Source organism: Macrobrachium nipponense, chromosome 1 (assembly GCF_015104395.2).
Source record: "Macrobrachium nipponense isolate FS-2020 chromosome 1, ASM1510439v2, whole genome shotgun sequence".
NCBI lineage: Eukaryota > Metazoa > Arthropoda > Malacostraca > Decapoda > Palaemonidae > Macrobrachium > Macrobrachium nipponense.
Genome location: NC_087200.1, coordinates 82,896,405 through 82,921,191, shown reverse-complemented (window position 1 = coordinate 82,921,191; position 24,787 = coordinate 82,896,405). Strand labels below are relative to the sequence as shown.

Sequence of the window (24,787 nt, the reverse complement as noted above, 5' to 3'; positions counted from 1 at the left end):
ACAAACTACCAGTTGTTCAGACTTGCTCAGAATCCTCCCACAAGTAGTAAGTCTCCTATACAGGGGGTTCCTCGAGTTACGACGTTGATCCGTTCTTACGATGCATCGTAACACGATTTTCAGCGTAAGTCGGAACATTGAAAAATACCACATGATTTAATGTAAATACCTATCAATAACAACGAGAGAACAATTCCTTACCTTTATTAGTTTGATTGGCTTGCACACTGGAGAGGAAGCTGCGGTGCTGGAGAGACTGGGGGAGGTTAGTGAAGAGAAAAAGAACCCTCCAGAAGTTGCTGGAGATGCTGAGGCAGATGATTCTGAGGTGAGGCAGAACATACTAGTACTGGAGATGCTGAGGCAGGTGATTCTTGAGGTGAGGCAGAACATACTACTGGAGATGTTGGGGCAGGTGAGTCTTTAGGTGAGGCAGAACCTACAGAAGGTGCTGGAGATACTGGGGCAGGTGAGTCTGGGTTAGCAGAACATTCAGAAGGTGCTGGATTAGCAGAGGCAGCTGAGGTAGAGGGTACAGGATCTCCTGCAGGCCTCTCTACTTCTTAAAATACTGCTCCAGGTTAGTCTGAACAGAGAGCGACCTCTTTTCATCCAAGATCTCCTTGTAACACTGCATCAAATCCATGACGCCTCTGGAAACCCTAGTGAACCTGTCCAAGTTGGGATCTGAGCCTCAAAAGTTGACAACGCTTGCTGCAACTCTGCAAAACCTCTTATCAGTCCTGCCTTGTGAAAGCCTTAGGCTCTGGGGTGGGTGCTTCTTCTTCTTCCTCTATTATCTGCTTCTCCAGTTGTATCAGGTCCTCAGCAGATAACTCCTCGCCATGAGACTCCAGCAGCTCTGTAACATCATCAACCTCCATCTCCAAATTGATTTCCTTACTCAGGGCAACAACGTTCTTGACAACTAGCTGAACTGTGTCCTCAAACCCATGGAAATCATTCACAAATTGAGGACAAATTTTCTTCCAGACACCATTCATGTTTGTTTGCTAACCTCCTCCCAGGAATTAGCAATGTTCTTTACAGCATCAAGGATGTTGTAGGATTTCCAAAAGTCCTTCAGAGTCAAGTCCTTCTTGTTCAGTTGCCTGTAAAGCCATAGCAATTGTCCTTCGTAGGTAGTAGGCCTTGAACGAAGCAATCACTCCTTGGTCCATAGGCTGTAAAAGGGCCGTGGTATTAGGTGGAAGGTAAACCACCTTGACATTAGGGTTGAAGTGAAGTCTCCCAGCTGGGCAGGGTGTCCAGGGCATTGTCCAGCACTAGCAACACCTTAAAGGGGATACCCTTGGAGGCGCAATACCGCTCCACATTGGAACAAAATGGTTTACGAACCAGTCCTCAAAACACTGCAAGTGTCACCCATGCCTTCTTGTTGGACTTCCAAATTACTGGTAGTTGACCCTTCCAAATGCCCTTGAGTGCCCTTGGATTTTCAGCCTGATACACCAACAAGGGCTTCAGTTTGAAGTCGCAGCAGCATTACCCCCAAGAAGTAAAGTTAGCCTCTCCTTGCTGGCTTTATGACCGGTGCTGACTTCTCCTCCTTGCGATGTAAGTGCGGTTAGGCATACGTTTCCAAAACAAACCTGTCTCGTCTACGTTAAACACTTGCTGAGCATAATAACCCCCCTCCTTAATTATCTCAGACAACGCTTTAGGAAATTCACTCGCTGCTTTCTCATCCCCACTAGCAGCTTCACCTTGCAATTTAAGGTTATGGTAATTGGCCCGAGCCTTAAATCGCATAAACCAACCCCTACTAGCCACAAACTCTTCACTTTCACTTCCCTCCCCCTTTTCTTTTTTCAACGCTTCAAACAATCTTTTCGCCTTCTCCTGAATCACCATAAGGCTGACTGGGATACGCCGTTGATTTTGGTCTTCCAACCAAAGCACCAATAACCTTTCCATTTCAATTATTAGACCACTACGCTGCTTAGTTATCACTGTCGCTTTCATAGGAGCAGATCCTTTCACATGTTCAACGATGCGCTCTTTATCTTTGATAATGGTAGCAACGGTCGAACGGCTAAGGCCAAGCGAGCGGCCAATGTTTGTTGGCGTTTCTCCCTTCTAGATCGCTTTATAATGTCCACTTTAATTTCCATGGTGATGGCCTTTCTTTTCTTCGATGCACTACCATCAGAAGAGTCCACCTTGCGCTTGGGAGCCATAACAAAGAGCAAAAAGTTACAAAAACGATACAACACGAGGGAGAGAGAGGCAGTGTAAACAACCAAAATGGCGTATGGGCGAGGAATGAGCGTAGCGAAGCGACGCCGTCCTCTCCCCCACAAAGCGTATTCTTCCGCCGTGCGCCTGGAACTAGTTCGCGTTTGTTTACGTTGCTTACGACGCTAAACCGCGTAAGACGGAACGACGCAAAATATTATTTTTTATATTTTTATGGGGGCGCGTTCGTAACCACGAAACATCGTAAGTCGAGGACCAGCGTAACCCCGAGGATTACTGTATAAAGACCAGGGGTTTGTATACATGTAGGAACAAATGACAAATTTTAAAAGTAATTTGTATTTTTCCTAACATGATACAAACCTGAGGTCTTGACATAAATGCCCCACCTCTAGCCACCCCTCATAATGCTTCTTGGGCCAAAAAAAGGTAGAGTGACTACATACCAACTGGAGGATCCTCCCTTCCGTAAATAGCCAGCTACCAATACCCGCCTTGTTTCAAGTTAAATGGCTGGCTCCAGCTTGTGCTGAAAGTAAATCCTCCATGTAAAGACCTCTCAGGTTTGTATATAAGGAAAAATACAAATTAAGAAATGTTATTTTTCATAAATAATCCAAAGTAGATCTGAAGGCAACCCTCGTCTCTTCCTGATCAATGCAAAACAATGTGTGACGACTTGTAATGTTTCAACTGAACATCACCCTGAACTCTTCCCCTCTCTCCTTGCTGCATTCATCATTCACAAGGCAAAGTGGGTAGAAATCAAATGCTTTGGACTTACTAAGAAACAACTGAATACAGAGACTATTCAGATCATTACATTAAGGGTGTATAAAGTTATAGAAACAGATTCTGTTATAGATATAGGAAATCTTTCTGACAGGAAAAATGCATAATCTTGAGAAGTGAAAACTATCAATACTACCAAATTGAAGTCGAGCCCTTGGAATAACAGCTGAAGTGCTGCAGGTGAAATAATAAATTTCTTGCATCAGAAAACCAAAATTTAGTAAATGAAGATTCAGCCTAGATCAAAGTAATAGAGAGTAAATTCAAATACATTCTTAAGTTGCAAACAATCTCCCAAGGTTGCTATACTGTGACCTTATGGAAGAATTGATTCAAAAGGAATTCTTTATTTAATAGAAACTTTTCACTGGGACCAGAGTGAACCAGACCACTATCAATAACATCCCACCTTTTTAGGAAATTTGAAAAATTCATAAAGCATGTTGTCAAACATCTGACTGCTAGCTATTTTTTCCCATGTTAACTGATGTGGTTTTATTCTGGTTGAGTTACACATCATACATGACAGCCAATTAACCACAGTCAACTTTTAAGTTGATGCACTTTGTACGCGTAGGAATTACAACGTGAATATTTTGGTTAAAAAAATTTTGGTTGGTTGGTTTGAGAGTTGATATTACAAGGTAACATTAGTTCATTAATGTACAAGAACTTGATATGTTGTGTAAAGCAATTTATGTGTACCATTCACCGTAGTTTTTTTTACAAATTTTGAGGTTTGAGTATGTCACTAATGAATTACTTTGGAATTTCAGGTGGTCAAGTAGTACGTGCTATTTGTTTGTGGATCATCCAATCAGCAATACAAAGGATGCCCTTTCCACTCAGATTATCATCCCGCAGAAGCAAGTAATAGGGAGTTTCTGGTGAGTTTTTCTTTCTTTTTATCTTTTATTGTCAACATATACATTGCGAGTTCTCATCATATGGGTATCGATAACAGGTTTTGGGTTTTGGGTGGTGGACAGGCTAACTCATGGCGAGTATCAATATTAAGAGGTTCCCTTTTGTTCTTAAAATGATTGTTTTTAATCACATTCGCTTCAAGTGAGTAAATGTTTTAAGAGTTCATGTTGAAAAATTTTTGAAAAGTCCTGTAACATTAAATTAGTAGTACGATATGCAACGTAATTTACTAGCAGAAAAGAAATGGAAGAATTGAAATACGCAAAAGCACAAGACTGTTTCCTGATTAGTTGTTCCAGTATGGCTTTTGGCTTCTTGGATGTATAATAACCCCATGGGCATCTCAGAGAATTTAGGGGATATATGGCTAAGAACCAGAGATAATATATGGGAGGACACTGCAATGGAGAGCAGTGGCTGTTGTCATTGCTTGGAAAAAAAAACTGGTAGTAGCCAAGAATTGTAAAACCAGTACAGTAGTACCTCGAGATACGAAAGGCTCACTTACGAAAAACTCGAGATACGAAAGCCAATGCGAAAAATTTTACTGCTCTACATACGAAAAGTTTTCAAGATACGAAAGGTTGTTGCTGTAAAGTCCCGAGATTCGCCCGGACCACCGAGAACAATTTCAAAACTCCCGCGCCGCTAACTGAACTGAGTAAACTTGCCACCATCCTCCCGCTCTCCCATTGGTTCCTGATGCCTAGTCACCCCATAAGGTCCTGCTCTCCTATTGGTCAGCATCTACCCCTTGTGCTTTAAGTATTCTATTGGTAAAAAGGTTGCTGTAAATTGAAAAACTTATTCATGCAATACATTTAATAAAAAAAAAAAAAAAAACATTAGGTAAAGATAGAATAAAGAATAGAAATGAATGGTGGTTATATCTGTTTGGTAGTTCAGTAGTTGAGAGAGATAATGAAAATTTATGGCTTACTGTGCAAAAGTGATTGCTTGGCGATCGTTCGATACTCGTAAGAAGCTGGATGTAAACAGACGTTTGGAAGCTTTTTGTTTTTGTTTGTTTATTAGAGTTAATGGTTACTTAATAATTATTTGAAATGAGTACATGCAATACATTAATAAAAAAATTGTGAATTAGATATCATAAAAATATAAAATAAATCAGACTGCCAACAAATACGTATTTTTTAGAATTATTCTTCTGTTTTATTATTACGTTACGTAAACGCGTTTTCATTATAGCTGTCAGTAACTCGGTTCTCTTCATTAGGTAAAGATAGAATAAAGAATAGAAATGAATGGTTATTATACTGTTTGGTGGTTTCATTAGTTGAAGAGAGATACTAATGACAATTTATGGCTTACTGTGTGCTAGGAAAAATGATTGCTTGGCGCTCGTTCGATACTCCTAAGACGGGTAAGAGCTGAATGTAAAACAATCAATTGGAGGTTTTTGTTTGTTTGTTTGTGTATTATAGTTAATGATTAATTAATAATTATTTGAAATGAGTACATACTGATTATTTATACATTTTATTGGCATATTCTAAGCTTTTAGCTCTTAGGTTTAGATGTCAGAATCATAGACTAGGCTACAGTAGCAACCGCTAACATAGGCTAGGCTTATTGCTAAGGGACATATGTGAAGTCCTAATATATGCAGTAAAAAAATGGGGTGAACATTACATGCAGTTGAATATTACTCAAGTATGTACAGTATTTTGCCTTTTTGGAGTCATATTTCTTCCGTCATAACCTAGAACATGTGTTTTAGGCCTGGAAATATAATTTACTGGGGTGTTTTGAAGGGGTTGGAACGGATTAGCCATTTTACATGTAAAATGTGTTCCAAGATACAAAAATATCATAATTCGAAGGCCGTCCTCGGAACGGATTAATTTCGTATCTCGAGGTACCACTGTATATTGGTCACAGGTTTTAGTGTACTGGAGGCATTATTACTAGAGATTGGTTGCAGCATCCCTACAGCCCCTAGCTGCACCCACTTTAATAGACTTTTGTTTTTTTTTTTACTCTGAATTTTACTCCAATCTTCTATCTTTCTGTCCAATCTCTCTTATTATTACTTCTTAATGCAGCTGGGGTGTTCATCTGGTTTCACTTTTAATTCTTGTGCTTCATCTCTTATAGCTTGAGCTCTTGATACTGATTAAATATTGATTGTGTCAAGCAGTGATCATATGCAATCAGTTGTTCTTACAAAGGAGGTTAAAATGGGCATTTGAGTTCTATTAAAGTTGTTCATATACGAAACAAAACTTTCAGTCTTTAACATTATGATAATACTAGAGCCAAGCTGAAAACCGGTAGAATTAAAATTAAACTTGAGATCCAGGGACTATTGGCACTATACCAGGTCATGGGGCATGTATTACCCCAGAATGCCCTTGGCATCCCATGACCTGCCAGTTAACTTTCCTACCGCCTTTAAGATAGGACGTGTTTACTTTCTGTCTGTTTTAAAGCCGGTTTTAGTTTGCCCGATTTTATTAATTTCACTTTTAATTTTTCTATGTGTGTGTGCTCATGTTGGTGATCTGAAAGGGTGTGTACATAGTGAGATGGAGATTTTTGCTTCACCAACGGGACTACTTCTGGTTCTTGGAAGAGACACAGGAAATGCCCTGGAGTGAGTGGGTTTCCTTTAAGATTTCTAACTTTGGTGTCGACAGATCCTCATCCAACGTGTGTAGGTGCAGAGAAAACGTATGTACTATTACTAATCCTTGTTCAGTTTGTTGCGGTTGGTCGGTGGAACAGTGAGGAAGTTTTATGAGAAAGGCCAGTACAAGAGAAAGGAGACGATGCCATCTTTGGTTGACCAAGCGTCGCTGGCTTCTTTTGTATTGGCAATACATCAGACTGCTCCATATGTTTCGTTGCCTGCTTTTGATTTTTGTACATGAACTTCCCTGACAGATATATACTTAGCTATAGTCTCCGACGTTCCCGACAGAATTTCAAATCTCGCGGCACACGCGACGGTAGGTCAGGTGGTGGTCTACCTTACCCGCCGCTGGGTGCGGATGTACGAACCACTCCGTAAGCTTGTCAGATTTTTCTCTGTCGCGGGAACGATAACAACTGTTGTCGGTTCCTCTCGATAGTTTTTCGATTCTCGCTTGCCTGGAGTTAATTTGGACTTCTTTTGGTGACGTATTCGCTTTGTTGGCTTGGCATACGCTGATTGTGGACCGGTTTGATTTTGAGTTTGATTTTCTTTAACGATGTCTGATCTAGAATCGGTAGTTAAAACTTCGGTTTTGTTTAGGGTTTGCGTGAATGAAGGATGTAAGGTGAGGTTGCCGAAAGCTTCGGTAGACCCCACACGGTTTTGCATGAAATGCAGGGGGAATGAATGTGCTTTTGCTAACCCTTGTAGTGAATGTAAGGGATTGAATGAAGAAGAATATAAGGCTCTCTCTTCTTATGTTAGGAAGTTGGAACGTGATAGAGTGCGTAAGGCTTCCTCTAGAAGTTCTAGCAGATCTAGAATGAGTGAGTTGGATGTGGATCCTAATAGGACTAACGTAGAATTAGAACCTTCTTCCCAAGTTGCAGCCCCGGCTCCCCGCACCGAAGCCGAAGATTCGCCTTCTGGAGGGCGGCAGCTCTGAAAGCCAAGAATCGTTCTGTGGATCAGAAGATTCGTCAGTTGGAAGGTAAGGAGAGTGTTAGTGATCAGTGCAGTGTCCCCAGTGTTGTGGAAGGTGCGTCTGACCGGTGGCTCCTTAGTGCCTCTAGGCCTAGACCTCTTCAGACTCCCAGTTCCAGTGGAGTAGGAAAGTCGAAAGCCGCAGGAGGGCTAGGGAGAGCCCCCACCGGTCAGGCGTCCCCTCGGCAGATCCTGAAGTACGCTCCCCCAGGCTGCCCTCGGATCGTTACAAGAAGGAGCTCCTACGCCAATGCTTCTCCTCTTCGTCGTCTCCCTCTCCGAAGAGAGGTTGGAACTCCCCGGATGCGTCGCGCCCGTTGAAGAGGGCTTGGAAGGCTCCCTGCAGTCCTTTGGCTTCTAGTACGGAGGTTTTCCCGGAAGAATCGTCGGTGGAGGCGAAGAAACCCAAGAAATCCTGTGATCGTTCTTCTTCTCGCGCTCCGCGCTCGGCGCCTGCTTCCGAGGAAGAACTAGAAGATTCTCCTACGAGAGTACTCGCGGGACTTCAAGCTCAGATCACGGCGCTAGCAGACTCTCTAGCAGTTAGATCACGTAGGAAGAAGGACGTTTCTCTTCCGATCAAGAGATCTAGGCGCCGCTCTTCAGAGGATCGTTCTCCTTCATATGGGGAGGTTTCTTGTGTTTTTTTTTTTTTTTTGTGGCGGGGTTTTTTTTTTTTTTTTTTTGGGGGTGTTTCGTAATGAAGGGGGGGCGTCGGGCGGGAGCGCCCTCGTGCGGTCCGGGAGCGCCCTCGCTCGCCCTGGCTCTCTTTAATTTCAAGGCGCCAAACATCGGTAGGACGCTCTATGGAGAAAGAAGTTTTTTCTCCAGATTGGATTCCCGCTTCCGGTAAGCGCACTGCACCTGACTCATCCACGCGATTTCTTCAACTCCCTCGCGTGAGACTTCTCCTCAGCAGCCTCAAGATTATAGAAGGCGCCCTTATACAAGTAGGGACGTTCTTCTTCCAGATGTCACTCTCCTCGAGTATCGGATCGTGACTTCTCTCCTGACAGGCATCTAGAGTCTGGTTGGAGTCGTGTGCATGATAGACGGCCTACTGTTAGCCGCTCCCCGCAAGGTAGGCGCCAAGAGCCTACTGCCCAAACATAGCTCTCCTAATAGGCGCTCGTCTCTTTTAAGGCGTTCATACGCCTGATTATTCTCCTAAGGGCAGACAACTAAGCGTCTTTTCAAAGCGCCCTTCCCTCACGTGTAGGCGCTCTCCTCAAACCGTGCTTCTAGGCGCACTTCTCCTGACCGTTTGTCTCTTGGTAGGCACCAGGAATCCCGGAAGCGCCCTTCTCCAAGTAGGCGCTCGTTAGTTTTGAAGCGCCCTTCTCCTGAATGTTACCCCTCTTGTTAGACGTCAAGAGTCTCGCAAGCAGCCTTCTCCTAGTAGGCGCATTTGCGTTCCAGTCGAACTTCCGTTGATCGTACGCAACTGGACAGGTATGGAGAAGCCGCGCAAGCGCTCTGCTCTCGATAGGCGCTCTTCTCCTGGCAGCCGCTCGCCTCAGGATAGGTGCATAGAGTATAGTAGGCGCTCGCCTCTCGTAAGCGCCCTGCGGATGTTCCGAGGATTCTCGGAGTAGGAGCCCTACCTCTCCTTCGGCTGAGATTCCGTATACCTCGAAGAGGGAGTCTCATCGTAGACTTCCCAGATCTTCTCATCGTTCTCCAGTGGATGTGAACTCTTCTAAGAGAGGGCGTTCTCCAACCTCTCGCTCAACTCCTGCTAGGATCCCTTCGTCACCTAAGGATCTTCCGCGCTCGCCTCGACAAGACGTCCTAGAAGGTTCAGATGAGGAACCGAACACTTCTGCTGCTGTCTCTCTTTACAAGAAGCTTACAGAGCTACTTTTACAAGTTTTTGGGATTCCCTTACGCCTACGGCTCCTCCTTCTCCTCACTCACTTTTTCAACGGCGAAGACAGCGAAGAGTTCTTCTTGTGTGAGGATGAAGCCAACTCTTTCTATGAAGAAGGCACTGAGGAGTTTTGGTTCCTGGATGGCTTCCAAAGAAGAAGCGGGGAAAACGATGTTCGCTTTTCCTCCTTCGAAGTTATCAGGACGCGCTGGTTTCTGGTACGAAACAGGAGAGCCCTTAGGATTGGGTCTACCGTCTTCGGCTGATTCGGATTTTTCGGCGCTGGTAGATTCGACAAGGAGAACTGCCCTTAACTCTGCTAAGACGACTTGGGCAATGAATGAATTGGATCATTTGCTTCAAAGGTATGTTTAGAGTGCTAGAAGTATTTAACTACCTGATTGGTCGTTGGGAGTCCTAGCCAAGAAAATTGAAGTGCCAGAGTCAATTTCACCAGATGATCTTATGTGTGTCGTTGTATGGACAAGTCAGTAAGAGACGGAGCGAGTGAAATCGCCTCCCTTTATGGGGCCGGGATCGTGAAGAAGAGGTCGGTTTATTGTTCCTTCTTAACGAAGTCGGTCTCCCATGCTCAGAGGTCTTCTTTGCTGTTTGCTCCTCTGTCTACTCAGTTGTTCCCGAAACATCGAGTGCAGGACATTTCGAGGTCACTTTCGGCCAAAGCCACCCAGGACCTTTTGGCACAGTCGGCAAGAAAACCTCGCCCTTCCTTCCCTACCAAGGCTAAGAAGGAAAAAGGCAAGTGTTCGAGAAACCCTTTCGAGGGGCATCTTCATCAAGAACCTCTACGTTTAGAGGTCGTAGGACCTTCAAGAAGGGGTAAGACTTTCGCCAAGTCTGTTAAAGCCCCCAAATAACTTGCAAGGTCCTTCAAACAACGGTGGGCGCCAGACTCTTAGAGTTTGCAGAAGTCTGGGCCCAAAAAGGGGCGGATCCTTGGACCCTTTCTATTCTGAGGAGAGGTTACCTCATCCCTTCGTCGAAAGACCTCCCTTGACGACCATCCCAAGGGAACTGACGGCCAGGTACAGAGACCCCATCATGAATCAAGCTCTCCATCTAGCAGTAGATCAGATGCTGGAGAAGGGGGCTATCGAACTAGTGTCAGACCATCATTCATCGGGCTTCTACAACAACCGCCTTTTCCTAGTTCTGAAGTCCTCAGGGGATGGAGACCGGTGTTGGATGTAAGCGCCCTGAACTTCTTCGTAGAAGAAGAAGTTCACGATGGAAACGCCTTCATCAGTGCTGGCAGCACTTCGTCCAGGGGACTGGATGGTTTCCTTGGATTTACAGGACGCTTACTTCCACGTACCGATCCATCCTTCCTCGAGGAAGTTTCTCAGATTCATGATGGGGGGGAAAATTTTTCAGTTCAGGCTCTGTGTTTTCGGCTCTCGACGGCCCCTCAAGTGTTCACGGGGATTTGAGGAATGTGGCTCAAATGGCTTCATTTGAAAGGGGTGAGGATATCCATGTACCTCGACGATTGGCTAATAAGGGCCAATTCAGAAGATCGTTGTTTGAAGGACTTACAAGTAACTTTAGAATTGACGAAGGCTTTGGGACTTCTCGTCAATTTCAAGAAGTCATCACTAATTCCCGAGCAAGAGTGTGTGTATCTCGGGATACAGATGAACTCTCTGAGTTTTCGGGCTTTTCCCTCGCAGGAAAGGATAGCCCGAGGATTCGAGAGAGTAACAACCTTCTTAGGGAAAGAAGTATGCACAGTGAGGGAGTGGATGAGTCTGCTGGGGACACTCTCCTCTCTGGAGCAAATTCGTTTCCCTAGGAAGGTTGCACCTGAGACCGCTCCAATTCTTTCTTCATCGGAATTGGAGTCGTCGTTCTCAGGATTTGACGTACTCCCTGTCGTTATCACAGGACATCAAGAAACATCTCTTATGGTGGGACAGATCCCAACCTCTTGCGAAGGGACTGTCTCTTCAATCACAGACCCCCAACCTGGTGTTGTTCTCCGACGCGTCGGACATGGGGTGGGGTGCAACTCTGGGAACCAACGAAGTGTCAGGTACCTGGGTGGGGGACCAGGTAGCCTGGCACATCAACAGAAAGGAGTTGATGGCTGTGTGGTTGGCTCTGAAGGCTTTCGAGCCCAAAGTCAGAAGATCGGTAGTGCAGGTCAACGCGGACAACACTACAGCTCTGGCATACATCAGGAAACAGGGGGGACCGCATTCCTTCTCCCTGTACGAGACAGCAAGAGACCTTCTTCTGTGGGCAGAAGAAAGAGGAATCAAGCTTCTCACCAGGTTCGTGCAGGGAGAAAGGAATGTAAGAGCAGATCTCCTCAGCAGGAAAGATCAGGTCCTTCCCACAGAGTGGACCCTTCATCTGGATGTATGCCAGAGCCTGTGGAAGTTATGGGGCAGGCCACACATAGACCTCTTTGCCACGTCAAAGAACAAGAGGCTGGATCCTTACTGCTCTCCGATATCGGATCCAAAGGCAGTAGCAATAGATGCTCTTCTTCTAGACTGGAACGGACTCGACGTCTACGCGTTTCCCCCCTTCAAGATCCTGGGGCTAACTATCAAGAAGTTCGTAGAGTCCGATTCAACGAGAATGACCTTAATCGCTCCCTTTTGGCCGGCCCAAGAATGGTTCACAGAGGTACTGGAATGGTTAGATGGGACCTTCCAAGATCGCTCCCGCTAAGGAGCGATCTACTCAGACAACCCCACTTCGACAGGTACCACAAAAATCTCCTCGCTCTCAGTCTGACTGGTTTCAGACTGTCCAAAGTTTGGTCAGAGCGAAAGGATTTTCAGCAGCAGCTGCTAAAGCAATCGCAAGAGCGAGGAGACCTTCCACCTTGCGTGTATACCAGTCAAAGTGGGATGTCTTCAGACGTTGGTGCAAGAGGAAGAACATTTCATCTTCCAGTACCTCTGTGACCCAAATTGCGGATTTCCTTATTTTCCTCAAAGAAGAATGTCATCTGGTTGTGTCAACTATTAAGGGATACCACCGCAGTATGTTGGCGGCGGTATTTCGACATAGAGGCTTAAATATATCCGATGATAAGGACCTGCATGATCTTATTAGATCATTTGAAACCATTAAGCGTCCTCATGGAGTACCGAACTGGAATCTATGACGTAGTCCTACAATTCCTTGGATCGTCTAGATTCGAACCTCCTGGCTTAGCCTCTTTCAAGGACTTGACGAAGAAGGCTATCTTCCTTTTGGCCCTAGCTACAGCTAAAAGAGTGAGTGAGCTCCAAGCTATTGAGGGCAATGTAGGGTTTAAGGAAGATTCTATGGTGTGTTCGTTTCTTCCAAGTTTCCTTGCAAAGAATGAAAACCATCACGCCCTTGGCCCAGGAGCTTTGAAGTTCATAGTTTATCTTTTCTAGTAGGGAGAGCCTGAAAGAACTCTTTGCCCTATGAGAATTATGAAGTATTTCCTTAAGAGGAAGGAACAACTTAAGGCTAATCAAGATGTACTTTGGTGCTCCGTAAAGGATCCCACTCGGCCATGTCGAAGAATGCTCTTTCCTTTTTTCTGAGAAGCCTTATTACAGAGGCACATTGTTTGCCTGTAAGGAAGATCATTTAGACTACTGAAAGTGAAAGCTCACGAGGTGAGAGCCATCGCAACTTCGCTTGCATTCAGAAAAAATATGTCTGTGCGGAACTTGATGGAGGCGACTTTTTGGAGATGCCAATCGGTTTTCGCAAACCACCTACCTACGTGATGTGAAAATCACATATGATAAATGCTTCGCCTTGGGTCCTTTCGTATCGGCGGATTCGGTGCTGGGGCAGGGAGCTGAAACTTATCCTGTGTAAATTTTTTATATGTTACCCTATATTTTATATTGTTGTTTTTTGGTTGTCTGAAAGAGGTTGCAGGAGGCACCTCTTTTTGTCGTAATATTAACCCTTTGTATTTTGGTTAGGTGGTCTGGTGGGTTTTGGCTCCTTGCAGAGGTAGTGGTAAGGATCTGTTAGGTAAGCGGACAAGGTCCCCTCTAACAGCATCCGACTTGGATTCTACCACAATAGGGGATCACATATCCCAGTGGTAGATCCGAGAGTCTTTCAGCATCAGGTCACGTCCTAGCTGTAGCTCTCCAGGCAATGCAGACTCAGAGATAGTATCTATGAATTCTTCATCCTGAAAAGGTGAGAACCAAGGTTGTTATATCCTACAACATTAGTTGTTTCCCGTCTACCTGTATTATTGAGCTGTCTCTTACCCTCCACCAAGGGTGCCAATCAGCTAAGTATATCTGTCAGGGAAGTTCATGTACAAAATGATATTGTTAAACTACAATAAAGTTTTGTACATACTTACCTGGCAGATATCTACGACTAATGGCCCACCCAGCCTCCCCTCAGGAGACAGGTGGAAGAGAAAATCTGACAAGCTTACGGGAGTGGTTCGTACATCCGCCACCCAGCGGCGGGTAAGGTAGACCACTGACCTACCTGTCGCGTGTGCCGCGAGATTTGAAATTCTGTCGGGAACGTCGGAGACTATAGCTAAGTATATATCTGCCAGGTAAGTATGTACAAAACTTTATTGTAGTTTAAGCAATATCTTATTTTTCCCCATACTCCTTCAGTTTCTTCTAGCGATTCGCTATCGGAAACTCCAGGAGGGGTTTTTGGGTAATTTTATGCATAATTACGCTCTGTTGTTCTCAGCAGGGAGTGGGGGAGCATCGCCATCTTTGTTCAGTTGCCAGTTCCCGATGCGCAGAGAATGGAAGGTACATGGACAGCTTTATGCCTACCAGGCATACCACCTTGGAGGCTTGCTGTCTCTCATTATATGGCGTCGCGATTCCAACAGGGCCCGACAGCGCTGAATGTTCCTCATGCAGCCCCGGGCCTGCACTTTATGGGAACTAATGCCAACGGTCTACATCAACAACTTCAATGTTTCCGGCGGTGCAGAACGTTGGAGGTAGTTTTGCTACAAACGTAGGGATGCCAGCAGCAGCCGCCCAGTCTCTCCCTACAAGATTGATGACTTCACAACCGGCGTCACACAGCGACATGGCAGACACGATGACATCACAGCCTACTGCTTCTCGATCTACTTCGCTGCCTCCTGAGCCAAATACGCTTTCATGACTCGTTGGTTCACACAGTCATGAAGAAATTACAAGATCTAGAGGAGAAGGTAGTTAAGAAAGACAAAAAAAAAAGGCGTGATTTGTCTACTTCTTCGTCTTCTTCCTCTAGCTCAGCGTCATCGCTAGGTTTCGATGACGTCACTGTGTGTACCAGTCAAGCGTTGGAGGATATGGGACTTCGTGACTGATCCTCGGACCAAGAGGAGAAGAGTGAATTCTTCTTCATCTTCGAGCCAGGACTCACATTCCGGTCAACAAGAAAGTCAAGAAGTCAGTGGCTGGTAAGCTTAAAGCTAACGGACGAAGCCTTTTACAAGCTCCGAACAAGCGAAAGCATCGCTGGGCGAGCGGCCGATGAGGAGATGCCAGCAGAGAGTACAAAGAGTCTAAGAGAGACTACAATGCCATTGGTAAAATCAATGATCGGTGCAAAGAGTGCAACAAAGAATAAAGAACAGATACCAGTTTCGCCTTTAAGACCTTTTAAAATACGGAGAAAGGATGAGAGGGCTTTCATTAAAAGGTCGAATAATAGAGAATTGGTAACCTCGTCTGATATGTTGGTGGAAGGTATTGTTTGCCTAGATGAGGGATCAAGGCCGAATTCTCAGACGGTCGTTGGAGATGATATCAATAGGCATAGAGAGGAAATTAGCTCAGTTTCGAGAGAGCCTTTATCTTGGAGGTATAGGCGAGATTCTCGCTCTAGATCTGCAAGCAGAGAAGGAGTTAGGCGGTCTCGTTCTCCTACTGACAATTCAGGATCGTGCCGTCGGCGGCCATCAGAGATCAAAGATGCTGCGGCCGTAGGGTCAGACGGCCATGAAACACCCGGACGTTTGTCAGTGGATAGGACACAGTACGTTAAAACGGAGGAGGCAAAAACCAACCAAGAGTTTCTAGCTTCATATGTGGAGGTGAATGATTTGCTTCGTCAATTCAATAACCTTTCGGAGAGCACGGAGACACCTGCCGGTATGCTTCCTCCGGGGATTGACATGGTGTTTGGATTGAAAAGGGATACGAAGATGTTGTATGAATTGTCTTGTTCAAGTCACGCAGAGTGTTTTACAACACGTAAATGCACAGATTGCGGGAAGGGATAATTCCTTAAGATTGAATAGATAGTTTAAGTTTATCCCACCCCCAATGATGAAACATAGGAATTATTGTATGACACCAATGGTTCCTTTGCTGTCAAGACAAATTAACCCAAATGTGGTAAGGTTAAGCCTGGACGGTGAACTTGAGGAGGCTGCTATGTTAGAAGAAACTGCTTCTGTCTTTCTGACTGCTTCTTGGTTAGATCTTTGGTCAGCAACAGTGGCGAAAATTGCATCCTCAGAAGTAACAAGAAAAGCAGGGAATTAATCAGTGTTTATCAGGTTGCTACAATCAGGTTCCAAAGCAATTGCGTACTTGACAAATTAAGTGCCAATGTTTGGGCAAATACCCTGTTAATGAGGAGAGATGTAGCTTTGGCTAGATTAAGCTGCACTGTTGATTTGGATTCCCTGCCAGCAATGAGGAATGGGGATATCCTAGAGTCGCAATTGCTCTTGCCAGAGGGCATATTGGAAGAGGCTATAGATAGAAGAATGATGGACACTAACGATAGATTAGTACAGCAGGCAGTTAGAAAAACATCTACAAGTCCAGCTAATCCTATTGAGGTAAGGCAGCAGCAAATACCTCGAAAGAAGCCAGTGAGACATATCCCTAATGGAGCAACAAGACCCTCTTCCCCAAAGAAGTTGCTCATCGGCCCTTTCACAATAGAAATAACAGAGGAAGGGGGAATAGGGGAAGAGGGAGAGGTTCAAGACAATAGGATGGGCGCCTCTCATCACTCCGCCACACCAGTGGGTGGAGGTTTTGCCTGGCAAATCACTGGAAGGTGTGGCAGGAATTTGGAGCAGAGCAGTGGGTGGTGGATGTTCTCAGGGTCAGTTATTTGATTCCATTTGAATTAACCCCACCCCTGACAGAACAACCATTACCTCACCTCGCTTATGTTCAGGAACCTCAGAAGGCTTTTATTCTGCAAGAGGAAGTGAAGAAGATGATGGAAAAAGGGGCTGTGGAACAAGTATCTATTCTGTCAAAGGGGTTTTACAGCAGGATTTTCCATGTCCCTAAAGCCAACGGGGATTGGAGGACAGTAATAGATCGGTCAACATTGTATCTGTTTATAAGAAAAACCAGATTCAGGATGGAAACTCCAAAGACTGTTCTACAAGCAGTCAAGGCCAAGGACTTTATGCTGACAATCGACTTGAAGGACGCATACTTTCAGATCCCAGTCCATCAGTCTTCCAGGAAATTTCTCCGCTTCAGTCTTGCAGAGAGAGTTTTTCCAGTTCAAAGTCATGTGCTTCGGATTGACAACGTCTCCTCAAGTTTTTACAAGTGTGTTCACTCTTGTGTTAACATGGCCGCATGCTCAGGGATCAGGCTAATAAGATACCTAGACAATTGGCTGGTGATAGCAAAGTCAGAGAGAAATTACTTCGGGACAGGGTGACCCTCTTGCAGTTTTGTCATAGCTTAGGTATTGTGATAAATCAGGAGAAGTCAGAGTTGGATCCAAGTCAACAGCTAGTGTATCTGGGTATGATTAGAGACCCAGTAAAAGCCAAAGTATTCCTGGCAGACAGAGGGTAGAGAAATGCAAACGAGTGGTGAATGCCTTTCTGGAAAAACGAACACAGCCATTAAGACAGTGTCAGGTACTACTGGGAATTCTAACTTCCTTGGAGAAGCTAGTACCACAAGGGAGGCTACACCTTCGATCTCTACAATGGAGGATGAAGGACTTTTGGTCGCCAACAGTAGATCACCCGTACGAGCAAACTCCCTTATTGACAGAAGTGAGGAAAGACTTGCTGTGGTGGATGCAGGACAACAATCTGACAGTGGGTGTTCCCCTTCAGCAACCCTCCCCGGTTCTCTTGCTGTTCTCAGGTGTGTCACTCGAAGGTTTGGGGAGCCCACATGGATGGAGCTGACGATTTCAGCAAAATGAAGTGGCGAGGACAGAGAGCTCCATATAAACGTGTTGGAGTTAAAAGTAGTGTCTAGCACTTAAGGAATTCCAGGAGAGGGTGAAGGGGCAATCAGTGGTATTGATGTCAGACAACAACACAGTAGTAGCTTACGTAAACAAACAAGGAGGCATCGTATCTCGGCAGTTTACATTTAATGACAGTTCAACTTCATCAGTGGGCTGGAGAGAACTTAGTAGACATCAGTGCCAGATATATTCCATGAAAAGAAACAGTGGCCGACAAGTTGAGCCGGAGGGATCAGATCCTGGGAACGGAGTGGTCCTTGCATCAACAGGTAGTGGACAGGATGCTCATATTGTGGGAAAGGCCAATCATAGACCTATTCGCAAACAGCTACAACAAAAAATTGGAAGTGTATTGTTCAGTAGTCCCAGACATAGAGGCAGTAGCAGAAGATGCGCTACAACACCCATGGGACAATCTGGACGTGTACGCATTTCCTCCATTTTGTCTAATCTGTCAGGTTCAGAACCTCAAAATGACTCTGGTAGCTTCTTTATGGCTGAAGGCAGAATGGTTTCTGGCCCTGTTGGAACTCTTAATAGACGTGCCGAGAGAGTTACCCAATAGAACAACCTACTATGTCAGCTGCATGTGGAGAGGTACCACCAGTCAGTGAAGTCCCTATCACTTCACGGATGGAGAATGTCAGGTATCTCCTTTGAGCGAGAGGGTTTTCTCAAAAAGCAGCAACACAGAAGGCAGGAAATATCAAAAAGTCATCTGCAGCAGTATACCAAGAAAAATAGTCAGCATACTGTGATTGGTGTCGTAGAGGAAACTTGTCTCCACTCGGAACCACTATTCAGCAATTAGCAGACTTTCTGATATATCTCAGGACAGAAAGGCATATGTCTGTATCTGCTGTAAAGGGGTACAGGGCTGCTCTAGCCTTGGTCTTATGCATGGAAGGTGTGTTCATTTCGTTTTCGTGGGAGATGGCTATGTTAATGAAGAGTTTTGAGCAGTCCTGTTCGGCAAAGGAACTAAAAGCCCCAGATTGGGATTTGACCATGGTACTGTGTAGTCTTACAAAACCCCCTTACGAACCATTGAGGCAGTCCACAGATTGGAGCCTGACCCTGAAGACAGTCTTCTTATTGGCCCTAGCCTCAACCAAAAGGGTGGGGGAACTGCATGGCGTGTCATATATCGTAAAGCTTTCGAGAGGTTGGAAGTCAATGGTATTCGAGTTTGTTCCAGAATTCGTAGCCAAAACTCAAAACCCATCAGTAGCGAACGGCAGATTCGACTCCTTTTCCATACCTTCTCTGGCAGAATTCGTAGACAATGACAAAGAAGAGATGCTTCCGTGTCCCGTCAGGGTACTAAGAGAGTACTTAAGAAGACCAGGCACCTGAGACCGGGGTGGCGGAGGCTGTTCATAAGCACAGGATGGAACAAAAAAGAAGTGTCCAGGAATACAATATTGGTTTGGCTTAGAGAAACTATCAGGAATGCATACATGACAGAAGACGGGGTCAAATAACCAGGAGAGAGGGCTAGAGCTCATGACATAAGGGGCTTGAGCACTCCTTTGGCATTCAAGAAGAATATGTCTGTGGAAAGAATTATGAAAGCTGGTATTTGGTAACGCCAAACAACTTTCACTTCTTTGTATTTAAAAGATGTTGCCCATAGATCCTTGGACACTTTTTCCTTGGGTCCAGTGGTGGCGGCCCAGCAATTGGTATAGCTCATCCGGTACCTCTGGCGGGTCAGTTTGTGTCTAGTCTAAGATGAAGGTATGAAAGTAGAATGAATGGGATGACTGGTCTTTCTTCTTCACTACTTTCTTTCTACTCTACCTACGGGCAGTATGAAGGAGAGTACCATCATAAGCTGGAACGGACTAGATGCAGGTGAGGTGGTCAGCCACACTGTAAAGATAATCTAGAGTATAGTATACCTTTCAGTACCAGCACACTCCTCTTGGTAATAGGAAAGAGAGGGGTGATAATAGATCCAGATACAAGGGACAAGAGTGGTTTAGGAGCATGGAGTGTTCTCCATCTTCCATAATGTAATAAACAATGGCGTCGTACAAGTACCCAGTGATGGAAACCAATAGATTCTCTTGTATCTTTGGTTCAAGGTTTAATAGTCCATTGTCTTGGAACTCCCAGTCAGTTATAGAGGCTTACCTCCCTCCAATAAGTAAGTGTATCCTAATGTTAAGACCGAAGGTTTGTTTCCTATATGAACAAATGACAAATTTGTTCCGACACGGCATACAAACCTTCGGTCCTTTTACAATAGTACCTTCCTATTGTAAAAGGACCTCAGGTTTGTATAGTTAGGAAAAATGCAATTTTGGACCAAATTGTCATTTGTTCCGACACGGCATACAAACCTTCGGTCCTTTTACAATAGGAAGGTACTATTGTAAAAGGACCTCAGGTTTGTATAGTTAGGAAAAATGCAATTTTGGACAAATTGTCATCTTTTAACTAATCTGTATTTTCATAACTAAACAACCTGCAGGTCTTAACGGTAAAGGCCCACCTCGAACCACCCTTCTAGCAGTCTAAACTGGGTGGGAAGAGTAACTGGTGGGTCACGGGACGCCAAGGGCATTCTGGGTAATACATTCCCTGTGACCTGGTATAGATACCAATAGTCCCTGGATCTCACAAGTTTAATTTTAATTTTACCAGTTTCCAGCTTGGCGCTAGTATTATCCTAATGTTAAGACCTCAGGTTTGTTAGTTATGAAAAATACAAATTAGTTAAAAATTTGTACACCAGATGATTGATTGGTCATGAGCAGTGCATATTCATTCATGCCACAATTTTGTTCCTAACTTACTTTATAAGTAACACCAAGTAGAACCTTAATGATATGGTATTTTGATGAACTCGTTTTGACAGGTTTTTTTGCAGTGAATGGCTTTATATTGTGGAAAAATTGTCTGTAAATGGAATGAAGGTAGTATGTCTTGTTATTCCATTTGATGTATCTGCAGCAAGAGTAATACTAAAAAGAATTTAGTGAATAGAGAGAGATATTCCCACCAAAATACCAGTGATATTTGCAGCTACGTACCTGTGATTCAAAGAAAAATATTGGTGTTAATTTCAGACGTCTTCATTCACAAGCCTGGCTACAAAGGGCATCTTGTATGAAAAAGCAGCAGAATTATGAATTGATTGTTAAAGCATACCAACAATACGTAAATTCACTGTTGGCCATTTATAACTGAATGGTAATTGTTCGGTATTAAATGTACTTGTGTAGTTAATGTTCTTATTTCTCTTATGGAAACTGGAAACGATCCATTACAGCATTTTTTTTTTTTTTTAAAAAAAAAAAATTTTCTATTTCAGATATTTACGTATCTTTGGTGTCTTACACCCATCAAGTAGCAGCAAAGGGGTGGTTTATAGCAATGGTCAGCACCACAGTTGAAACTGACAATCCTGAGGCTGAAATTCTTCCAGGGCTTAACCTTCTGGGACCCATAAAGCAGAAGTAAGTAATATAAAAAATACAAAGCTCTTAGTATCCTTATGATCTTTATTAATTTTGTATTAAATCCTGATCCTCAAACATTTTTCTGATGGTTTATATATTTTATTATTAGAATTTTTTTTTTTTTCCACCACCACCACCCAATGAGGAATACATAAATATGCAACTACAGTTGAACCTCTTAAAATGGCATTTTATGGTCTGGAAACTCGTATGGTTTGGCTTGATTTTAAATCTGCCGCCATTAGTTTGCTCCGCTGCCACCAGGGACACGCCACGTATTGTTTACAACTTCAAGGCAGCAAAAATTATTCCAAATATGCTTTGTTTTTATGAAAATAGTTGTTAGTATTGTAAATATGAGAAGTCAAATATGTTTTTGATATTAACCTTAGAAGAATAAATATATATTTTTTAAATATTCCACTTGAGAAGGCTCACCCAAGCCAAAACTTGTAATCAAAACAAGGACATTTGTCAAGCACGAATTTCTTACTTACTGCTTGAGAGAGAGTTTTTATAATTTCCTTTATGTAACTGTGTATTTACCTATTCGACATGCCATCCATGAGATTATATGATGCTAGTTTAGTGTTGATTTTCCTCAATAAATGGTGGCGAGCTTTGTTTATGTTTTGACGGTGATGGCGACATTCAAATCCAAAGTGACCGCCGAAATTCATCCATTATATTTTTCATCTCTTGATCCATGACAATAAAAATAAACTTAGAAACTAATAGCGATAATTATGAAGATACGAAATTTCAGATATTAGTCTCCGATAATAACGTGCAGATTGTGAAAAGTTTAATACTGTAGTTAGACTTAACGATTGAGTAGACTAACTCGGGAATGTTGGCTAAATGTGTTAAGGTACACTATTTTAAAGAAAATTATTAAGTATAAAGCTATAAAATGATGAAGTTCAAATATATATGAGTAATAAAATGAGAAAAAGCAGGGTGGCCAGGTCTCTTGCTGCTTTTATCAAGTCACTTGTATTCTGGATGGTCCTCGGTCTAATCCATTTTTCATCTTTCTGATGGCCTTGTTTACTACTTCAGCCGTGTTAGCTCTGTGGTTTCCTATGTCAACATCCTTAATTTTATTCTAATTTTTCCAACTAGCTAATTTTTGAAATATGATGCATCGTTCCAGTATTTCTTTATTTTCAAGTTCAGTTTCTGCATTTTCATTTTTTTTTTTTATACTTTGTCCTCTGGAAACCCTTCTTTTTTCTTTTTGTAAGCCACTTTTCTGCAATTTCTGATAACCAATTTTTGATGCCATAGTTTTTTTTTCACTTTTTTGATACTGCTTATTAACTTCACTCTCAAGTTTACACATTGTTTCCATTGGTTTCTTTGTTTTCATCTTTTGTTTTACTACTAATTGAGATTAATCTCTGCAATCTATTTTGTGTTAGCAATCCATACTTGATGTAACAGTGCAGTCCCTTCATGTTTGGCTTGACAGCCCAAATTTGATCAGACATTAAAGTTTGATGCAATTTGTTGCATGTTATCCCCTGTAGGGTGGTAGTACTATCAGTGTATTTCATGTGATGCACTGTAGGCACTACTTAAGGTTCTTTCCAACCCCTTTGGCCCCTAGCTGCGACCCCTTTCATTCATCTTCCTGTATGTACCTCTATTCATGTTGATTCTTCCATTTTACTTTCCACACACACCTAACAATTGTTTCATAGTGTAATTTTGAGGTTTTCCTCCCCTAACTCCTTACAAACTTTACTTCATAGGTTACGCTTAGCCTTAGGCCCAAATTCTATATTCTGTCTACCTGATGTATGTTATCTATTTTTCTCTTTATTTCTTAATCTTGTGTTCAGCAAATTCAGGCCTTGGCTCTGGCCAAAATCAAAGTTTCCTTCTTTTTCTTTATTTCCTTCCATAAGCACTATCTACTTATAAATGCTCAGAACTAGTGTGGTCAGTCTATTATTGATAACAAACGTTTCAGGTCACCCTTATTTAAAAAAGAAACTTAAATTTTGTGGGAATTGTCAATTTTATCCATTTTCTTTTTACTGGAGTTCCCATGCATTATACTGTAATTACAGTACAATTTGTATTTTGTATTATACATTTATAACATTAAAAATGCCGAAACAAAGAGAGTTCATACATTAATAATATCTCACAATTTATGCCTTGTATGAATTTGGTTTGATCCTAGCCCAGCAAATACACACTAAAGCCTAGGTTTTTTTTTTTTTTAATTTTTAATGTAGGGAATTAAAATAAAAAATTTGGATAGTATGTTACAAAAAGTTGTTATTATTTGAAATAAATTTGTTCAGCCTTTACTCGTCAAATTACATCTTTTCATCTTTTTTCGTATATTTTTTTTACCCACAGTATATGAGACGAATCTGTTTTACAATAGAGGTGCTATTGTGCCATGCATGGTATTCTGTACATGATAGAATTTCTTTGCCCCAAGCTACAATGCTTTCTGTTTTTACTTTGCATCTTTTCCCCTTTAATTGGTTCCATCCAGGTTGTCCATTTCCTTTACTTCCATGAAATGAATTAATTTCATTTAGATCTGATCCTTCAAAATAGCTCTTTTGAGAGTACAAAATCACTCTGGTTTATCTGATTTAAAGTAATTAGTGTAATAATGATTTGAAAGACTTTATTTAGGATAATATAATTTTTAGGAACTTGATCCACACTCAGAAATACAAGTAATTGATGTATCACCGTAATTTCAAATATCAGAAAATGTGTCATTAATTTAGTCTCATTTATTTAATTTCAGGTTTGTGATTGTTTCACCAATATATAAACCACTTGAAGACGGTCAGGAGAATCAAATTTTTATATCTGAATCATATGATGCCACATCTCACTTTGAGACAACGTGCTTGGATGTTTTATCTATCTACCGCCGTGGCACTGGCGAGGACTTTGATTTCTCTAAGGTGAAGCACAATTTGGGTGATGAAGAACTGTAAGGTGCCCTGTACACTCCTTTCCTCCTTCCCACATGTAATTGACTGGCTCTCTAGGTTGGTGTGTTTCAGGTCAAAGGTTTGGCCACTCAAACTGCCATGCCTATTCTGCCTGCTGCTTCCCTAGGTAGCCGGTATTGTGATTACACGTCACACTATCACACCATTGAAAACATGCATACACTTATCATTTGATACTGGGGAAAACACATCAGCATTCTATGTTTTGTTATACCAAAGCTAACTTAATTTGATTATATATACATATATATGTATAATATAAAATATATATATATATATATATATATATTATATATATATCTATATATATATTATATATAATTATATTAAATATATATAATATATTATATTATAATATAATATATATATATATATATATATAATATATAATATATATAATATATAATTACTGGGTTCTCATATATATAATTAATTAAAGACAGAAGGAGAATTAGTAATCAGTACTGGATTGTGACTGCTATTGATTCAATATAATTACGTGCTAGCTCATTTCTGCTTGTTACATACCCTCTCCCAACCCCCTTCTTGGAAGATAATATTGAGTTTGAGGGGCCACTTGACATGCACGACTTTTGGCCTCATTAATGTGCAGTAGATGAGTGGCAAATAGAATGTTTTATTAATGTGTATACATAAGTCAGTG

The 24,787-nt window shown here is 42.6% G+C and overlaps 1 protein-coding gene across 1 annotated transcript in view; it reads left to right on the top strand.

The window, feature by feature from the left end:
- The window catches only part of LOC135219416 (rab GDP dissociation inhibitor alpha-like), a gene marked incomplete at its 5' end in the record, with an annotated part of 65,215 nt that extends 40,806 nt beyond the window's left edge, over positions 1 to 24,409 (top strand). The window contains 2 exon segments of the mRNA XM_064256177.1: positions 20,980 to 21,124; positions 23,910 to 24,409. Of these exon segments, the coding sequence (XP_064112247.1) occupies positions 20,980 to 21,124; positions 23,910 to 24,105 (341 nt within the window).
- Between the last annotated feature and the right edge of the window lie 378 nt (positions 24,410 to 24,787).